Source organism: Hyla sarda, chromosome 2, assembly GCF_029499605.1.
Source record: "Hyla sarda isolate aHylSar1 chromosome 2, aHylSar1.hap1, whole genome shotgun sequence".
NCBI classification, from domain to species: domain Eukaryota; kingdom Metazoa; phylum Chordata; class Amphibia; order Anura; family Hylidae; genus Hyla; species Hyla sarda.
In genome coordinates this window covers 43490789-43505810 of record NC_079190.1, presented here as the reverse complement: position 1 = coordinate 43505810, position 15022 = coordinate 43490789, and the positions used below count along the sequence as shown (strand labels likewise).

General features: G+C 45.9%; 1 protein-coding gene across 3 annotated transcripts in view; it reads left to right on the top strand.

The window, feature by feature from the left end:
* C2H11orf65 (chromosome 2 C11orf65 homolog) overlaps positions 1-15022 on the top strand; it is a 68260-nt gene that overhangs the window by 4988 nt on the left and 48250 nt on the right. For 2 of the 3 annotated variants that reach the window (XM_056561662.1, XM_056561660.1), the window contains exon 2: positions 12099-12203. In XM_056561662.1, coding sequence (XP_056417637.1) covers positions 12117-12203 — 87 coding nt within the window. In that variant the 5' untranslated portion in view covers positions 12099-12116. The remainder of the gene's footprint in view (positions 1-12098; positions 12204-15022) is intronic. The other variant, XM_056561661.1, reaches the window with a different exon arrangement.

Below are 15022 nucleotides of genomic sequence, written 5' to 3'. Positions count from 1 at the left end.
GTCTGTATTATTTGGGCGCTGCACGTCTGTATTATTTGGGCGCTGTACGTCTGTATTATTTGGGTGCTGCCAACTCTGTATTATTTGGGCGCTGCACGTCTGTATTATTTGGGCGCTGTACGTCTGTATTATTTGGGCGCTGTACGTCTGTATTATTTGGGCGCTGTACGTCTGTATTATTTGGGCGCTGTACGTCTGTATTATTTGGGCGATGTACGTCTATTATTTGGGCGCTGTACGTCTGTATTATTTGGGTGCTGTACGTCTGTATTATTTGGGCGCTGCACGTCTGTATTATTTGGGCGCTGTACGTCTGTATTATTTGGGCGCTGTACGTCTGTATTATGTGGGCGCTGTACGTCTGTATTATTTGGGTGCTGCCAACTCTGTATTATTTGGGCGCTGCACGTCTGTATTATTTGGGCGCTGCACGTCTGTATTATTTGGGCGCTGCACGTCTGTATTATTTGGGCGCTGTACGTCTGTATTATTTGGGCGCTGTACGTCTGTATTATTTGGGTGCTGCCAACTCTGTATTATTTGGGCGCTGCACGTCTGTATTATTTGGGCGCTGCACGTCTGTATTATTTGGGCGCTGCACGTCTGTATTATTTGGGCGCTGTACGTCTGTATTATTTGGGCGCTGCACGTCTGTATTATTTGGGCGCTGTACGTCTGTATTATTTGGGCGCTGTACGTCTGTATTATGTGGGCGCTGTACGTCTATTATTTGGGCGCTGTACGTCTGTATTATGTGGGCGCTGTACGTCTGTATTATTTGGGCGCTGTACGTCGGTATTACTTGGGCGCTGTACGTCTGTATTATTTGGGCGCTGTACGTCTGTATTATTTGGGCGCTGTACGTCTGTATTATGTGGGCGCTGTACGTCTGTATTATTTGGGCGCTGTACGTCTGTATTATTTGGGCGCTGTACGTCTGTATTATGTGGGCGCTGTACGTCTGTATTATTTGGGCGCTGTACGTCTGTATTATTTGGGCGCTGTACGTCTGTATTATGTGGGCGCTGTACGTCTGTATTATGTGGGCACTGTACGTCGGTATTATTTGGGCACTGTACGTCGGTATTACTTGGGCACTGTACGTCTGTATTATTTGGGCGCTGTACGTCTGTATTATTTGGGCGCTGTACGTCTGTATTATTTGGGCGCTGTACGTCTGTATTATTTGGGCGCTGTACGTCTGTATTAGTTGGGCGCTGTACGTCTGTATTATGTGGGCGCTGTACGTCTGTATTATTTGTGCGCTGTACGTCTGTATTATGTGGGCGCTGTACGTCTGTATTATTTGGGCGCTGCACGTCTGTATTATTTGTGCGCTGCACGTCTGTATTATTTGGGCGCTGTACGTCTGTATTATGTGGGCACTGTACGTCGGTATTATTTGGGCACTGTACGTCGGTATTACTTGGGCACTGTACGTCTGTATTATTTGGGCGCTGCACGTCTGTATTATTTGGGCGCTGCACGTCTGTATTATTTGGGCGCTGTACGTCTGTATTATTTGGGTGCTGCCAACTCTGTATTATTTGGGCGCTGCACGTCTGTATTATTTGGGCGCTGTACGTCTGTATTATTTGGGTGCTGCCAACTCTGTATTATTTGGGCACTGTACGTCTGTATTATTTGGGTGCTGCCAACTCTGTATTATTTGGGCGCTGCACGTCTGTATTATTTGGGCGCTGTACGTCTGTATTATTTGGGTGCTGCCAACTCTGTATTATTTGGGCGCTGCACGTCTGTATTATTTGGGCGCTGTACGTCTGTATTATTTGGGCGCTGTACGTCTGTATTATTTGTGCGCTGCACGTCTGTATTATTTGGGCGCTGTACGTCTGTATTATTTGGGCGCTGTACGTCGGTATTACTTGGGCGCTGTACGTCTGTATTATTTGGGTGCTGCCAACTCTGTATTATTTGTGCGCTGCACGTCTGTATTATTTGGGCGCTGCACGTCTGTATTATTTGGGTGCTGCCAACTCTGTATTATTTGTGCGCTGCACGTCTGTATTATTTGGGCGCTGCACGTCTGTATTATTTGGGCGCTGCACGTCTGTATTATTTGGGCGCTGTACGTCTGTATTATTTGGGTGCTGCCAACTCTGTATTATTTGGGCGCTGCACGTCTGTATTATTTGGGCGCTGTACGTCTGTATTATTTGGGCGCTGTACGTCTGTATTATTTGGGCGCTGTACGTCTGTATTATTTGGGCGCTGTACGTCTGTATTATTTGGGCGATGTACGTCTATTATTTGGGCGCTGTACGTCTGTATTATTTGGGTGCTGTACGTCTGTATTATTTGGGCGCTGCACGTCTGTATTATTTGGGCGCTGTACGTCTGTATTATTTGGGCGCTGTACGTCTGTATTATGTGGGCGCTGTACGTCTGTATTATTTGGGTGCTGCCAACTCTGTATTATTTGGGCGCTGCACGTCTGTATTATTTGGGCGCTGCACGTCTGTATTATTTGGGCGCTGCACGTCTGTATTATTTGGGCGCTGTACGTCTGTATTATTTGGGCGCTGTACGTCTGTATTATTTGGGTGCTGCCAACTCTGTATTATTTGGGCGCTGCACGTCTGTATTATTTGGGCGCTGCACGTCTGTATTATTTGGGCGCTGTACGTCTGTATTATTTGGGCGCTGTACGTCTGTATTATTTGGGCGCTGCACGTCTGTATTATTTGGGCGCTGTACGTCTGTATTATTTGGGCGCTGTACGTCTGTATTATGTGGGCGCTGTACGTCTATTATTTGGGCGCTGTACGTCTGTATTATGTGGGCGCTGTACGTCTGTATTATTTGGGCGCTGTACGTCGGTATTACTTGGGCGCTGTACGTCTGTATTATTTGGGCGCTGTACGTCTGTATTATTTGGGCGCTGTACGTCTGTATTATGTGGGCGCTGTACGTCTGTATTATTTGGGCGCTGTACGTCTGTATTATTTGGGCGCTGTACGTCTGTATTATGTGGGCGCTGTACGTCTGTATTATTTGGGCGCTGTACGTCTGTATTATTTGGGCGCTGTACGTCTGTATTATGTGGGCGCTGTACGTCTGTATTATGTGGGCACTGTACGTCGGTATTATTTGGGCACTGTACGTCGGTATTACTTGGGCACTGTACGTCTGTATTATTTGGGCGCTGTACGTCTGTATTATTTGGGCGCTGTACGTCTGTATTATTTGGGCGCTGTACGTCTGTATTATTTGGGCGCTGTACGTCTGTATTAGTTGGGCGCTGTACGTCTGTATTATGTGGGCGCTGTACGTCTGTATTATTTGTGCGCTGTACGTCTGTATTATGTGGGCGCTGTACGTCTGTATTATGTGGGCGCTGTACGTCTGTATTATTTGGGCGCTGCACGTCTGTATTATTTGTGCGCTGCACGTCTGTATTATTTGGGCGCTGTACGTCTGTATTATGTGGGCACTGTACGTCGGTATTATTTGGGCACTGTACGTCGGTATTACTTGGGCACTGTACGTCTGTATTATTTGGGCGCTGTACGTCTGTATTATTTGGGCGCTGCACGTCTGTATTATTTGGGCGCTGTACGTCTGTATTATTTGGGTGCTGCCAACTCTGTATTATTTGGGCGCTGCACGTCTGTATTATTTGGGCGCTGTACGTCTGTATTATTTGGGTGCTGCCAACTCTGTATTATTTGGGCACTGTACGTCTGTATTATTTGGGTGCTGCCAACTCTGTATTATTTGGGCGCTGCACGTCTGTATTATTTGGGCGCTGTACGTCTGTATTATTTGGGTGCTGCCAACTCTGTATTATTTGGGCGCTGCACGTCTGTATTATTTGGGCGCTGTACGTCTGTATTATTTGGGCGCTGTACGTCTGTATTATTTGTGCGCTGCACGTCTGTATTATTTGGGCGCTGTACGTCTGTATTATTTGGGCGCTGTACGTCTGTATTAGTTGGGTGCTGTACGTCTGTATTATTTGGGCGATGTACGTCTATTATTTGGGCGCTGTACGTCTGTATTATTTGGGTGCTGTACGTCTGTATTATTTGGGCGCTGCACGTCTGTATTATTTGGGCGCTGTACGTCTGTATTATTTGGGTGCTGCCAACTCTGTATTATTTGGGCGCTGCACGTCTGTATTATTTGGGCGCTGCACGTCTGTATTATTTGGGCGCTGCACATCTGTATTATTTGGGCGCTGTACGTCTGTATTATTTGGGCGCTGTACGTCTGTATTATTTGGGCGCTGCACGTCTGTATTATTTGGGCGCTGTACGTCTGTATTATTTGGGCGCTGTACGTCTGTATTATGTGGGCGCTGTACGTCTATTATTTGGGCGCTGTACGTCTGTATTATGTGGGCGCTGTACGTCTGTATTATTTGGGCGCTGTACGTCGGTATTACTTGGGCGCTGTACGTCTGTATTATTTGGGCGCTGTACGTCTGTATTATTTGGGCGCTGTACGTCTGTATTATGTGGGCGCTGTACGTCTGTATTATTTGGGCGCTGTACGTCTGTATTATGTGGGCGCTGTACGTCTGTATTATTTGGGCGCTGTACGTCTGTATTATTTGGGCGCTGTACGTCTGTATTATGTGGGCGCTGTACGTCTGTATTATGTGGGCACTGTACGTCGGTATTATTTGGGCACTGTACGTCGGTATTACTTGGGCACTGTACGTCTGTATTATTTGGGCGCCGTACGTCTGTATTATTTGGGCGCCGTACGTCTGTATTATTTGGGCGCTGTACGTCTGTATTATTTGGGCGCTGTACGTCTGTATTATTTGGGCGCTGTACGTCTGTATTAGTTGGGCGCTGTACGTCTGTATTATGTGGGCGCTGTACGTCTGTATTATTTGTGCGCTGTACGTCTGTATTATGTGGGCGCTGTACGTCTGTATTATGTGGGCGCTGTACGTCTGTATTATTTGGGCGCTGCACGTCTGTATTATTTGTGCGCTGCACGTCTGTATTATTTGGGCGCTGTACGTCTGTATTATGTGGGCGCTGTACGTCTGTATTATGTGGGCACTGTACGTCGGTATTATTTGGGCACTGTACGTCGGTATTACTTGGGCACTGTACGTCTGTATTATTTGGGCGCTGTACGTCTGTATTATTTGGGCGCTGCACGTCTGTATTATTTGGGCGCTGTACGTCTGTATTATTTGGGTGCTGCCAACTCTGTATTATTTGGGCGCTGCACGTCTGTATTATTTGGGCGCTGTACGTCTGTATTATTTGGGCGCTGTACGTCTATTATTTGTGCGCTGCACGTCTGTATTATTTGGGCGCTGTACGTCTGTATTATTTGGGCGCTGTACGTCTGTATTAGTTGGGTGCTGTACGTCTGTATTATTTGGGCGATGTACGTCTGTATTATCTGAGCGCTATACGTCTGTATTATTTGGGTGCTGCCAACTCTGTATTATTTGGGCGCTGCACGTCTGTATTATTTGGGCGCTGTACGTCTGTATTATTTGGGCGCTGTACGTCTGTATTATTTGGGTGCTGCCAACTCTGTATTATTTGGGCGCTGCACGTCTGTATTATTTGGGCGCTGCACGTCTGTATTATTTGGGCGCTGCACGTCTGTATTATTTGGGCGCTGTACGTCTGTATTTGGGCGCTGTACGTCTGTATTATTTGGGCGCTGCACGTCTGTATTATTTGGGCGCTGTACGTCTGTATTATTTGGGCGCTGTACGTCTGTATTATGTGGGCGCTGTACGTCTATTATTTGGGCGCTGTACGTCTGTATTATGTGGGCGCTGTACGTCTGTATTATTTGGGCGCTGTACGTCGGTATTACTTGGGCGCTGTACGTCTGTATTATTTGGGCGCTGTACGTCTGTATTATTTGGGCGCTGTACGTCTGTATTATGTGGGCGCTGTACGTCTGTATTATTTGGGCGCTGTACGTCTGTATTATTTGGGCGCTGTACGTCTGTATTATGTGGGCGCTGTACGTCTGTATTATTTGGGCGCTGTACGTCTGTATTATTTGGGCGCTGTACGTCTGTATTATGTGGGCGCTGTACGTCTGTATTATGTGGGCACTGTACGTCGGTATTATTTGGGCACTGTACGTCGGTATTACTTGGGCACTGTACGTCTGTATTATTTGGGCGCTGTACGTCTGTATTATTTGGGCGCTGTACGTCTGTATTATTTGGGCGCTGTACGTCTGTATTATTTGGGCGCTGTACGTCTGTATTAGTTGGGCGCTGTACGTCTGTATTATGTGGGCGCTGTACGTCTGTATTATTTGTGCGCTGTACGTCTGTATTATGTGGGCGCTGTACGTCTGTATTATTTGGGCGCTGTACGTCTGTATTATTTGGGCGCTGCACGTCTGTATTATTTGTGCGCTGCACGTCTGTATTATTTGGGCGCTGTACGTCTGTATTATGTGGGCACTGTACGTCGGTATTATTTGGGCACTGTACGTCGGTATTACTTGGGCACTGTACGTCTGTATTATTTGGGCGCTGTACGTCTGTATTATTTGGGCGCTGTACGTCTGTATTATTTGGGCGCTGTACGTCTGTATTATTTGGGCGCTGTACGTCTGTATTAGTTGGGCGCTGTACGTCTGTATTATGTGGGCGCTGTACGTCTGTATTATTTGTGCGCTGTACGTCTGTATTATGTGGGCGCTGTACGTCTGTATTATGTGGGCGCTGTACGTCTGTATTATTTGGGCGCTGCACGTCTGTATTATTTGGGCGCTGCACGTCTGTATTATTTGGGCGCTGCACGTCTGTATTATTTGGGCGCTGTACGTCTGTATTATTTGGGTGCTGCCAACTCTGTATTATTTGGGTGCTGCCAACTCTGTATTATTTGGGCGCTGTACGTCTGTATTATTTGGGCGCTGTACGTCTGTATTATTTGGGTGCTGCCAACTCTGTATTATTTGGGCGCTGCACGTCTGTATTATTTGGGCGCTGCACGTCTGTATTATTTGGGCGCTGTACGTCTGTATTATTTGGGCGCTGTACGTCTGTATTATTTGGGCGCTGCACGTCTGTATTATTTGGGCGCTGCACGTCTGTATTATTTGGGCGCTGTACGTCTGTATTATTTGGGCGCTGTACGTCTGTATTATGTGGGCGCTGTACGTCTATTATTTGGGCGCTGTACGTCTGTATTATGTGGGCGCTGTACGTCTGTATTATTTGGGCGCTGTACCTCGGTATTACTTGGGCGCTGTACGTCTGTATTATGTGGGCGCTGTACGTCTGTATTATGTGGGCGCTGTACGTCTGTATTATTTGGGCGCTGTACGTCTGTATTATTTGGGCGCTGTACGTCTGTATTATGTGGGCGCTGTACGTCTGTATTATTTGGGCGCTGTACGTCTGTATTATGTGGGCGCTGTACGTCTGTATTATGTGGGCGCTGTACGTCTGTATTATGTGGGCACTGTACGTCGGTATTATTTGGGCACTGTACGTCGGTATTACTTGGGCGCTGTACGTCTGTATTATTTGGGCGCTGTACGTCTGTATTATTTGGGCGCTGTACGTCTGTATTATTTGGGCGCTGTACGTCTGTATTATTTGGGCGCTGTACGTCTGTATTAGTTGGGCGCTGTACGTCTGTATTATGTGGGCGCTGTACGTCTGTATTATTTGTGCGCTGTACGTCTGTATTATGTGGGCGCTGTACGTCTGTATTATGTGGGCGCTGTACGTCTGTATTATTTGGGCGCTGTACGTCTGTATTATTTGGGCGCTGTACGTCTGTATTATTTGGGCACTGTATGTAAGTATTATTTGGGCGCTGTACGTCTGTATTAGTTGGGTGCTGTACGTCTGTATTATTTGGGCGCTGTACGTCTGTATTATTTGGGCGCTGTACGTCTGTATTATGTGGGCGCTGTACGTCTGTATTTGGGCGCTGTACGTCTGTATTAGTTGGGTGCTGTACGTCTGTATTATTTGGGCGATGTACGTCTGTATTATCTGAGCGCTGTACGTCTGTATTATTTGGGCGCTGTACGTCTGTATTATTTGGGCGCTGTACGTCTGTATTATTTGGGCGCTGTACGTCTGTATTTGGGCGCTGTACGTCTGTATTTGGGCGCTGTACGTCTGTATTTGGGCGCTGTACGTCTGTATTATTTGGGCGCTGTACGTCTGTATTATTTGGGCGCTGTACGTCTGTATTTGGGCGCTGTACGTCTGTATTAGTTGGGTGCTGTACGTCTGTATTATCTGAGCGCTATACGTCTGTATTATTTGGGCGCTGTACGTCTGTATTTGGGCGCTGTACGTCTGTATTATTTGGGCGCTGTACGTCTGTATTCGGGCGCTGTACGTCTGTATTATTTGGGCGCTGTACGTCTGTATTATTTGGGCGCTGTACGTCTGTATTATTTGGGCGCTGTACGTCTGTATTATTTGGGCGCTGTACGTCTGTATTATTTGGGCGCTGTACGTCTGTATTATTTGGGCGCTGTACGTCTGTATTATGTGGGCGCTATACGTCTGTATTATTTGGGCGCTGTACATCTGTATTATTTGGGTTCTGTATGTAAGTATTATTTGGGCGCTGTACGTCTGTATTATGTGGGCGCTGTACGTCTGTATTATTTGGGCGCTGTACGTCTGTATTATTTGGGCGCTGTATGTAAGTATTATTTGGGCGCTGTACGTCTGTATTATTTGGGCGCTGTACGTCTGTATTATTTGGGCGCTTTACGTCTGTATTATTTGGGCGCTGTACGTCTGTATTAGTTGGGTGCTGTACGTCTGTATTATTTGGGCGATGTATGTCTGTATTATCTGAGCGCTATACGTCTGTATTATTTGGGCGCTGTACCTCTGTATTATTTGGGCGCTGTACGTCTGTATTATTTGAGCGCTGTACGTCTGTATTATTTGGGCGCTGTACGTCTGTGTTATTTGAGCATTGTATGTCTGTATTATTTGGGTGCTGTATGCTTGTATTATTTGGGTGCTGTACGTCTGTATTATTTGGGCGCTGTACGTCTGTATTATTTTGACGCGGTACGTCTTATTATTTGAGCGATGTACGTCTGTATTATTTGTGCGCTGTACGTCTGTATTATTTGGGCGCTGTACGTCTGTATTATGTGGGCGCTGTATGTAAGTATTATTTGGGCGCTGTACGTCTGTATTATTTGGGCGCTGTATGTTTGTATTATTTGGGCGCTGTATGTTTGTATTATTTGGGCGCTGTATGTCTGTATTATTTGGGCGCTGTATGTCTCTGTATTATATCTCTGGGCGCTGTATTATTTGGACAGCAGGTATCAACTGTAATGAACTGGTGTGAACGGGTCATTACGGTTGATACCTGCTGTCCAAATAATACAGCGCCCAGAGACATAGAGACATACAGCGCCCAAATAATACAGACATACAGCGCCCAAATAATACAGACATACAGCGCCCAAATAATACAAACATACAGCGCCCAAATAATACAAACATACAGCGCCCAAATAATACAAACATACAGCGCCCAAATAATACAAAATACAGCACCCAAATAATACAGACATACAGCGCCCAAATAATACTTACATACAGCGCCCAAATAATAGAGGCTGTATGACAGCTACACATCAGGAACCTGTGTAGATAGGTTGCCAGTATATAGTCTGACATGCCCATTGACTTTCAAGATGTACTCCAGGATATGAAAGCTTATCCCCTTTACAAAGGATAGGGGATACTACTCTGATCGCAGGGGGTTCACCACTGGGGCCCCCCGCGATCTCTTGTATGGGGCCCCGGCAGTCAGGGGCAAGGGGCGTGTCCGACCACCGCATGATGCGGAGTCCGACACGCCCCCTCAGTACATCTCTATGGGAAAACCAGAGCGCTGCATTCAGCAGTCTCCGGCTCTGCCATAGAGATGTATTGAGGGAGCATGTTGGCTGCTGCGTCATGCGGTGGTCGGCACGCGCTATTTCGCCAGAGAGCTGGGAGCCCCTGTACGGGAGATCATGGGGGCGCCAGCGGTCGAACCCCCCTCGATCTGAAACTTTTCCCCTATCTTTAGGATAGGGGATAAGTTTTCATATACCAGAGTACTCCTTTAAAGGGGTTATCCAGGAATCAAAAAACAAAGATCATTTCTTTTAAAGACCTCTCCCTGTCTGTCTCCAGGTTGGGTGTGGTTCTGCAGCTCAGTTCCATTGAAGTGAATGGAGCCAAGTTGTAATACCTCACCCAAAGTGGAGACAGACAAAGAGCGGTCTTTGAAATAAAATAGGTCTGTTTTTCGGTTCCTGGATAACCCTTTTAATAAGCTGAATGCAGTCTTATTGTGACTATGTTTTGTCTATTTCCCAAATTCCTTTATCTCTACGGAACTGTGCAATATGGAATACGTTTGGGAAATGGACCACACATAGTCACAATTTGTCTACATTTAGCTCATCAAACAGCTGATCTCATAGGGGTTCCAGGAGGTATACCTCTGCTGATCCAGAGGATAGGCCATTAGTTTTATATGCTATTTTAAGAGGTATTTTGGTGCTTTCCTAAAAATGTATATGCTACTTGCCTCCCCCCCCAAAAAAAAAAAAAACATACTTACTTCCCTGTGGTCCCTTGCAGCTCCCATTTGGCTCCATCTCGTCCTCTGATGTTCTTTCTTTTTAAAGCGGTTCTGTCATTTACAAAAACCTTTGACAACTTTTGTTGTCCTGAGATGTCAAAAGTTTAGATTGCATGAGGTGTCAGTCCTGAGACCCGCTATCATTGTGATGATAAGCTGGGGCAGTGCACTGCAGCGCTCTTTACTCATCACTGGCGGGCTTAGGAAGGAATGAGGTGCAAGCTAAACTTTTGTCATATTTTGGCAAAGTTTTTCCGAATGACTGTGACACTTTAAAGGGGTTGTGCAGCAAAAACCAACTTATCCCCTATCCACTGGGACCCCCTGCGTTCTCCTGCATAGAGCTTTCCCCATCAACGGAGCGGGGTCACATATGTCCTCCATTCATCTCTATGTGAGAGCTGGAAATACATGAGTACAACCCTCCTGCTCTCCCATAGACATATATGGAGCGTGTGACATGAGTCGGAGCGCAGTGCAGCTACATATCCCCTATCCCGTGGATGGGGGATAAGTTGGTTTTCTCTGTAATAAGACAAGTGCTCATTACAGGACCTGCCCGTTCAGCCAATCACTGGCAGCAGTGGCGTCTCTTCTTGGCCAGTGATTGGCTGAGCGGGGCAGGTCCTGCACTGGGCGCTCATCTCAGAAGCAGGAAGAAGATCAGATGGAGCCGAATGATAGCTACGGGGGACCAGGGCTAGGTAAGTTTGTTTTTTCTTTTTCTATTTTTTTTATTCTACTTTATTCAATTTTTTTTATGGGCCACAGCAGCATTTCATGCAAGTGCTGGAATTTCATGCAAGTGCTGGAATTTCATGCAAGTGCTGGAATATCCCTTTAAAGGTCAGAAAAAGCTGTATACTTAAAGGGGTACTTCACTGGAAAACATTTTTATTTAAGTCAAGAAAGTTAAACAGATTTGTAAATTACTTCTATTTAAAAATCCTAATCCTTCCAGTACTTATCAGCTGCTGTATGTTCCAGAGAAAGTTCTTTTCTTTTTGAATTTCCTTTCTGTCTGGCCACAGTGTTCTCTGCTGACACCTCTGTCCATTTTAGGAACTGTCCAGAGTAGGAGAAAATCCCCGTAGCAAACCTTTCCTGCTCTGGACAGTTCCTGACATGGACAGAAGTGTCAGCAGAGAGCACTGTGGTCAGACAGAAAGGAAATTCAAAAAAGAAAAGAACTTCCTCTGGAACATACAGCAGCTGATAAGTACTGGAAGGATTAAGATTTTTAAATAGAAGTAATTTGCAAATCTGTTTAACTTTCTGGCACCAGTTGATTTAAAGATTTTTTTTTTCCAGGGGAGTACCCCTTTAAAGATTATCTGTAATCCATATACTCAGTGTACCCATAGGCTGCATTGTGCATGTATTAGTCTGTTTTCTTGTATTCATTGAATGCACATTAGACACAATAGATTTATATATTGACCCGCCCATAGACTTTTATTCACCAAATACATATTATCATGTGTTGTTCAGCAGAGCCACAGAAATAAGATGGAGGATAGAAGTATTCCGGATGTATACACCATAGAACAAGACAGAGCGGCACGAGTGATCCAGAAAGCTTTCCGCAGGATTCTGGTAGGTGTCTCCTGCAGGGATGGTCATTCTACAATAGACCGAATATATGAAGGGTTAGTAAACTTATTGTTGCATTCACAAATTACCCTATACGCACACACTATAGAGTAGTGTATTCCAAACAGTGTGTCTCCAGCTGTTGCAAAACTACAACTACCAGCATGCCCGGACAGCCTTTGGCTGTCCAGGCATGCTGGGAGTTGTAGTTTTGCAACAGCCAGAGACACACTGTTTGGAATACACTGCTACAGAGAAAATAAAACATATATATATATATATATATATATATATATATATATACCGTATTTTTTGCCCTCTAGGACGCACCGGCATATAAGACGCACCCAATTTTAAAGATGCAAAATCTAGAAAAAGAAGATTCTGCACCCAACAGTGATCTTCAACCTGCGGACTTCCAGATGTTGCAAAACTACAACTCCCAGCATGCCCGGACAGCCGTTGGCTGTCCGGGCATGCTGGGAGTTGTAGTTTTGCAACAGCTGGAGGTCCGCAGGTTGAAGACCACTGGTATAGGAGGTAATACTCATGTGTCCCCGCCGCTCCGGACCCGTCACCGCTCGTCTCTGCTGCCCTGGATGTAACTCCATCGCTGTCGCCGCATCCCGTGGTGTCCCCGACGCTCCGGACGTCTTCTTCCCCGGGATCCACGCTCTCCGTCATCACGTCGCTACGCAAGCTGCTCCTATTGGATGACGGGACGGCGTGCGCGACGACGTGATGACGTCGAAGGAGAGCGCCCCGGCCATGCAGGGGATCCCGGCACGGAGCAGACACCGAGGAGGCAGGTAAGGTCCCTCCCGGTGTCCTGTAAGCTGTTCGGGACGCCGTGATTTCACCGCGGCGGTCCCGAACAGCCCGACTGAGCAGCCGGGTTAGTGTCACTTTCACTTCAGACGCGGCGGTAAGCTTTGATCGCCGCATCTGAAGGGTTAATACAGGGCATCACTGCGATCAGTGATGTCCTGTATTAGCCGCAGGTCCCGGCCGTTGATGGCCGCAGGGACCAACCCGATAGGGGTGTATTCGCCGTATAAGACGCACCAACTTTTCCCCCCCAGTTTTGGGGAAGAAAAAGTGCGTCTTATACGGCGAAAAATACGGTGTGTGTGTATATCTATATATATATATATATATATATATATATATATATATATATACACACACACTTTTTTTTTTTTTTTTTTTGTGACAATAGTCTAAAATTAAAACCCCATCAAGAGAGCAGTATTGTAACTAGAAATTCAATAAAGTTTTGATCTGCATGTGGACAGTATCCATTTACCTTTTAGTTCACTACAGGAACTTACACTTAGGATTGAAATCTGATATCCTTGCTGATGATTACAAATGACCACACGGGCACCCCCCCCCCCCCAACAATGTTTCACCGCCTCAGTGGCATCTTCATGGTAAACTGGGGCCATGGCAGTGTAGACACACCAAACTGAGGTTTTATAGCCTTCCACTTTGGCTTCACAGACCATGATCACGAGCTTAAAGGAGTACTCTGGCAAACACTAACTTATTCTTTATCCACAGGATAGGGGATAAGTAGCTGATTGCGGGGGGTCTGACCACTGGGACCCCCACAATCTCCGGAACGGTACCCCAGCTCTCTCATTGAGGATTGAGTGTCATCTACAGGTAGACGGCGCACGCTCCATTCATTTCTATGGGAGCGCTGATGATGACCGAGATGTACTCGGGTCTTTTCGGCACTCCCATAGAAATGAATGGCGCGCGTGCCGTCTGCAGCATGCGCTCCTCACTGAGAGCCGGGTCCCGTTCCGGAGATCACGGAGGGTCCCAGTTGGAACCCCCGCCGTCAGCTGCTTATCCCCTATCCTGTGGATATTGGATAAGTTCATTTTTTCTGGAGCTCTCCTTTAGGGTATGTTCACATGTACAGGATCTGCTGCATATTTTCTGCAGCTGATTTTGCTACTCATTGAAGTTAATCGGTAGCAAAATCAGCTACACAAAAAATGCAGCACTTTTGTGAACGCACTCCAGTGTAAAAAAAAAAAAAAAAAAAAATAATTCAAATCAACTGGTGCCAGAAAGTTAAACAGATTTGTTAATTACGTCTATTTAAAAATCGTAATCCTTCCAGTACTTATGAGCTGCTGTATGCTCCACAGGAAGTGCTTTTCTTTTTGAATTTCTTTTCTGTCTGACCACAGTGCTCTCTGCTGCCACCTCTGTCCATGTCAGGAAGTGTCCAGAGCAGGAGAGGTTTGTGGTGATTTGCTCCTGCACTGGACAGTTCCTGACGTGGACAGTGGTGTCAGCAGAGAGCACTGTGGTCAGACAGAAAATAAATTTAAAAAGAAAAGAACTTCCTCTGGAACATACAGCAGCTGTTAAGTACTAGAAGGATTCAAACATTTTAATAGAAGTAATTTACAAATTTGTTTGTCTAACTTTCGGGCACCAGTTAATTTAAAAAAAATAGTTTTCACCCGGATTACCCCTTTAAAGCAATCAAACATTGCGAATCATTGTCTTCTAATGAAAAAGAGATATAATGCATTTGGATTTTCATTTCCTATCATTCTGCACTCAATGCCCCATAATGAGAATGTGAAGAAAGAATTTTAGAAATACATTTTTTTTTATTTTATTAAAAATAAGTTCAGAGTGTAAATTCAGCGCCAATTCCTTTAAACTGACTTTGTCAGGAAGTATAAAGTCCTGTTGACTTCAATGGGATTTTACTCTTGGATCCCGCCAGAACATGCATGTGCTCAGTCTTCTGGGGGGATACAATTCCTTGTCAGAAATTCTTCCTCTGAAAT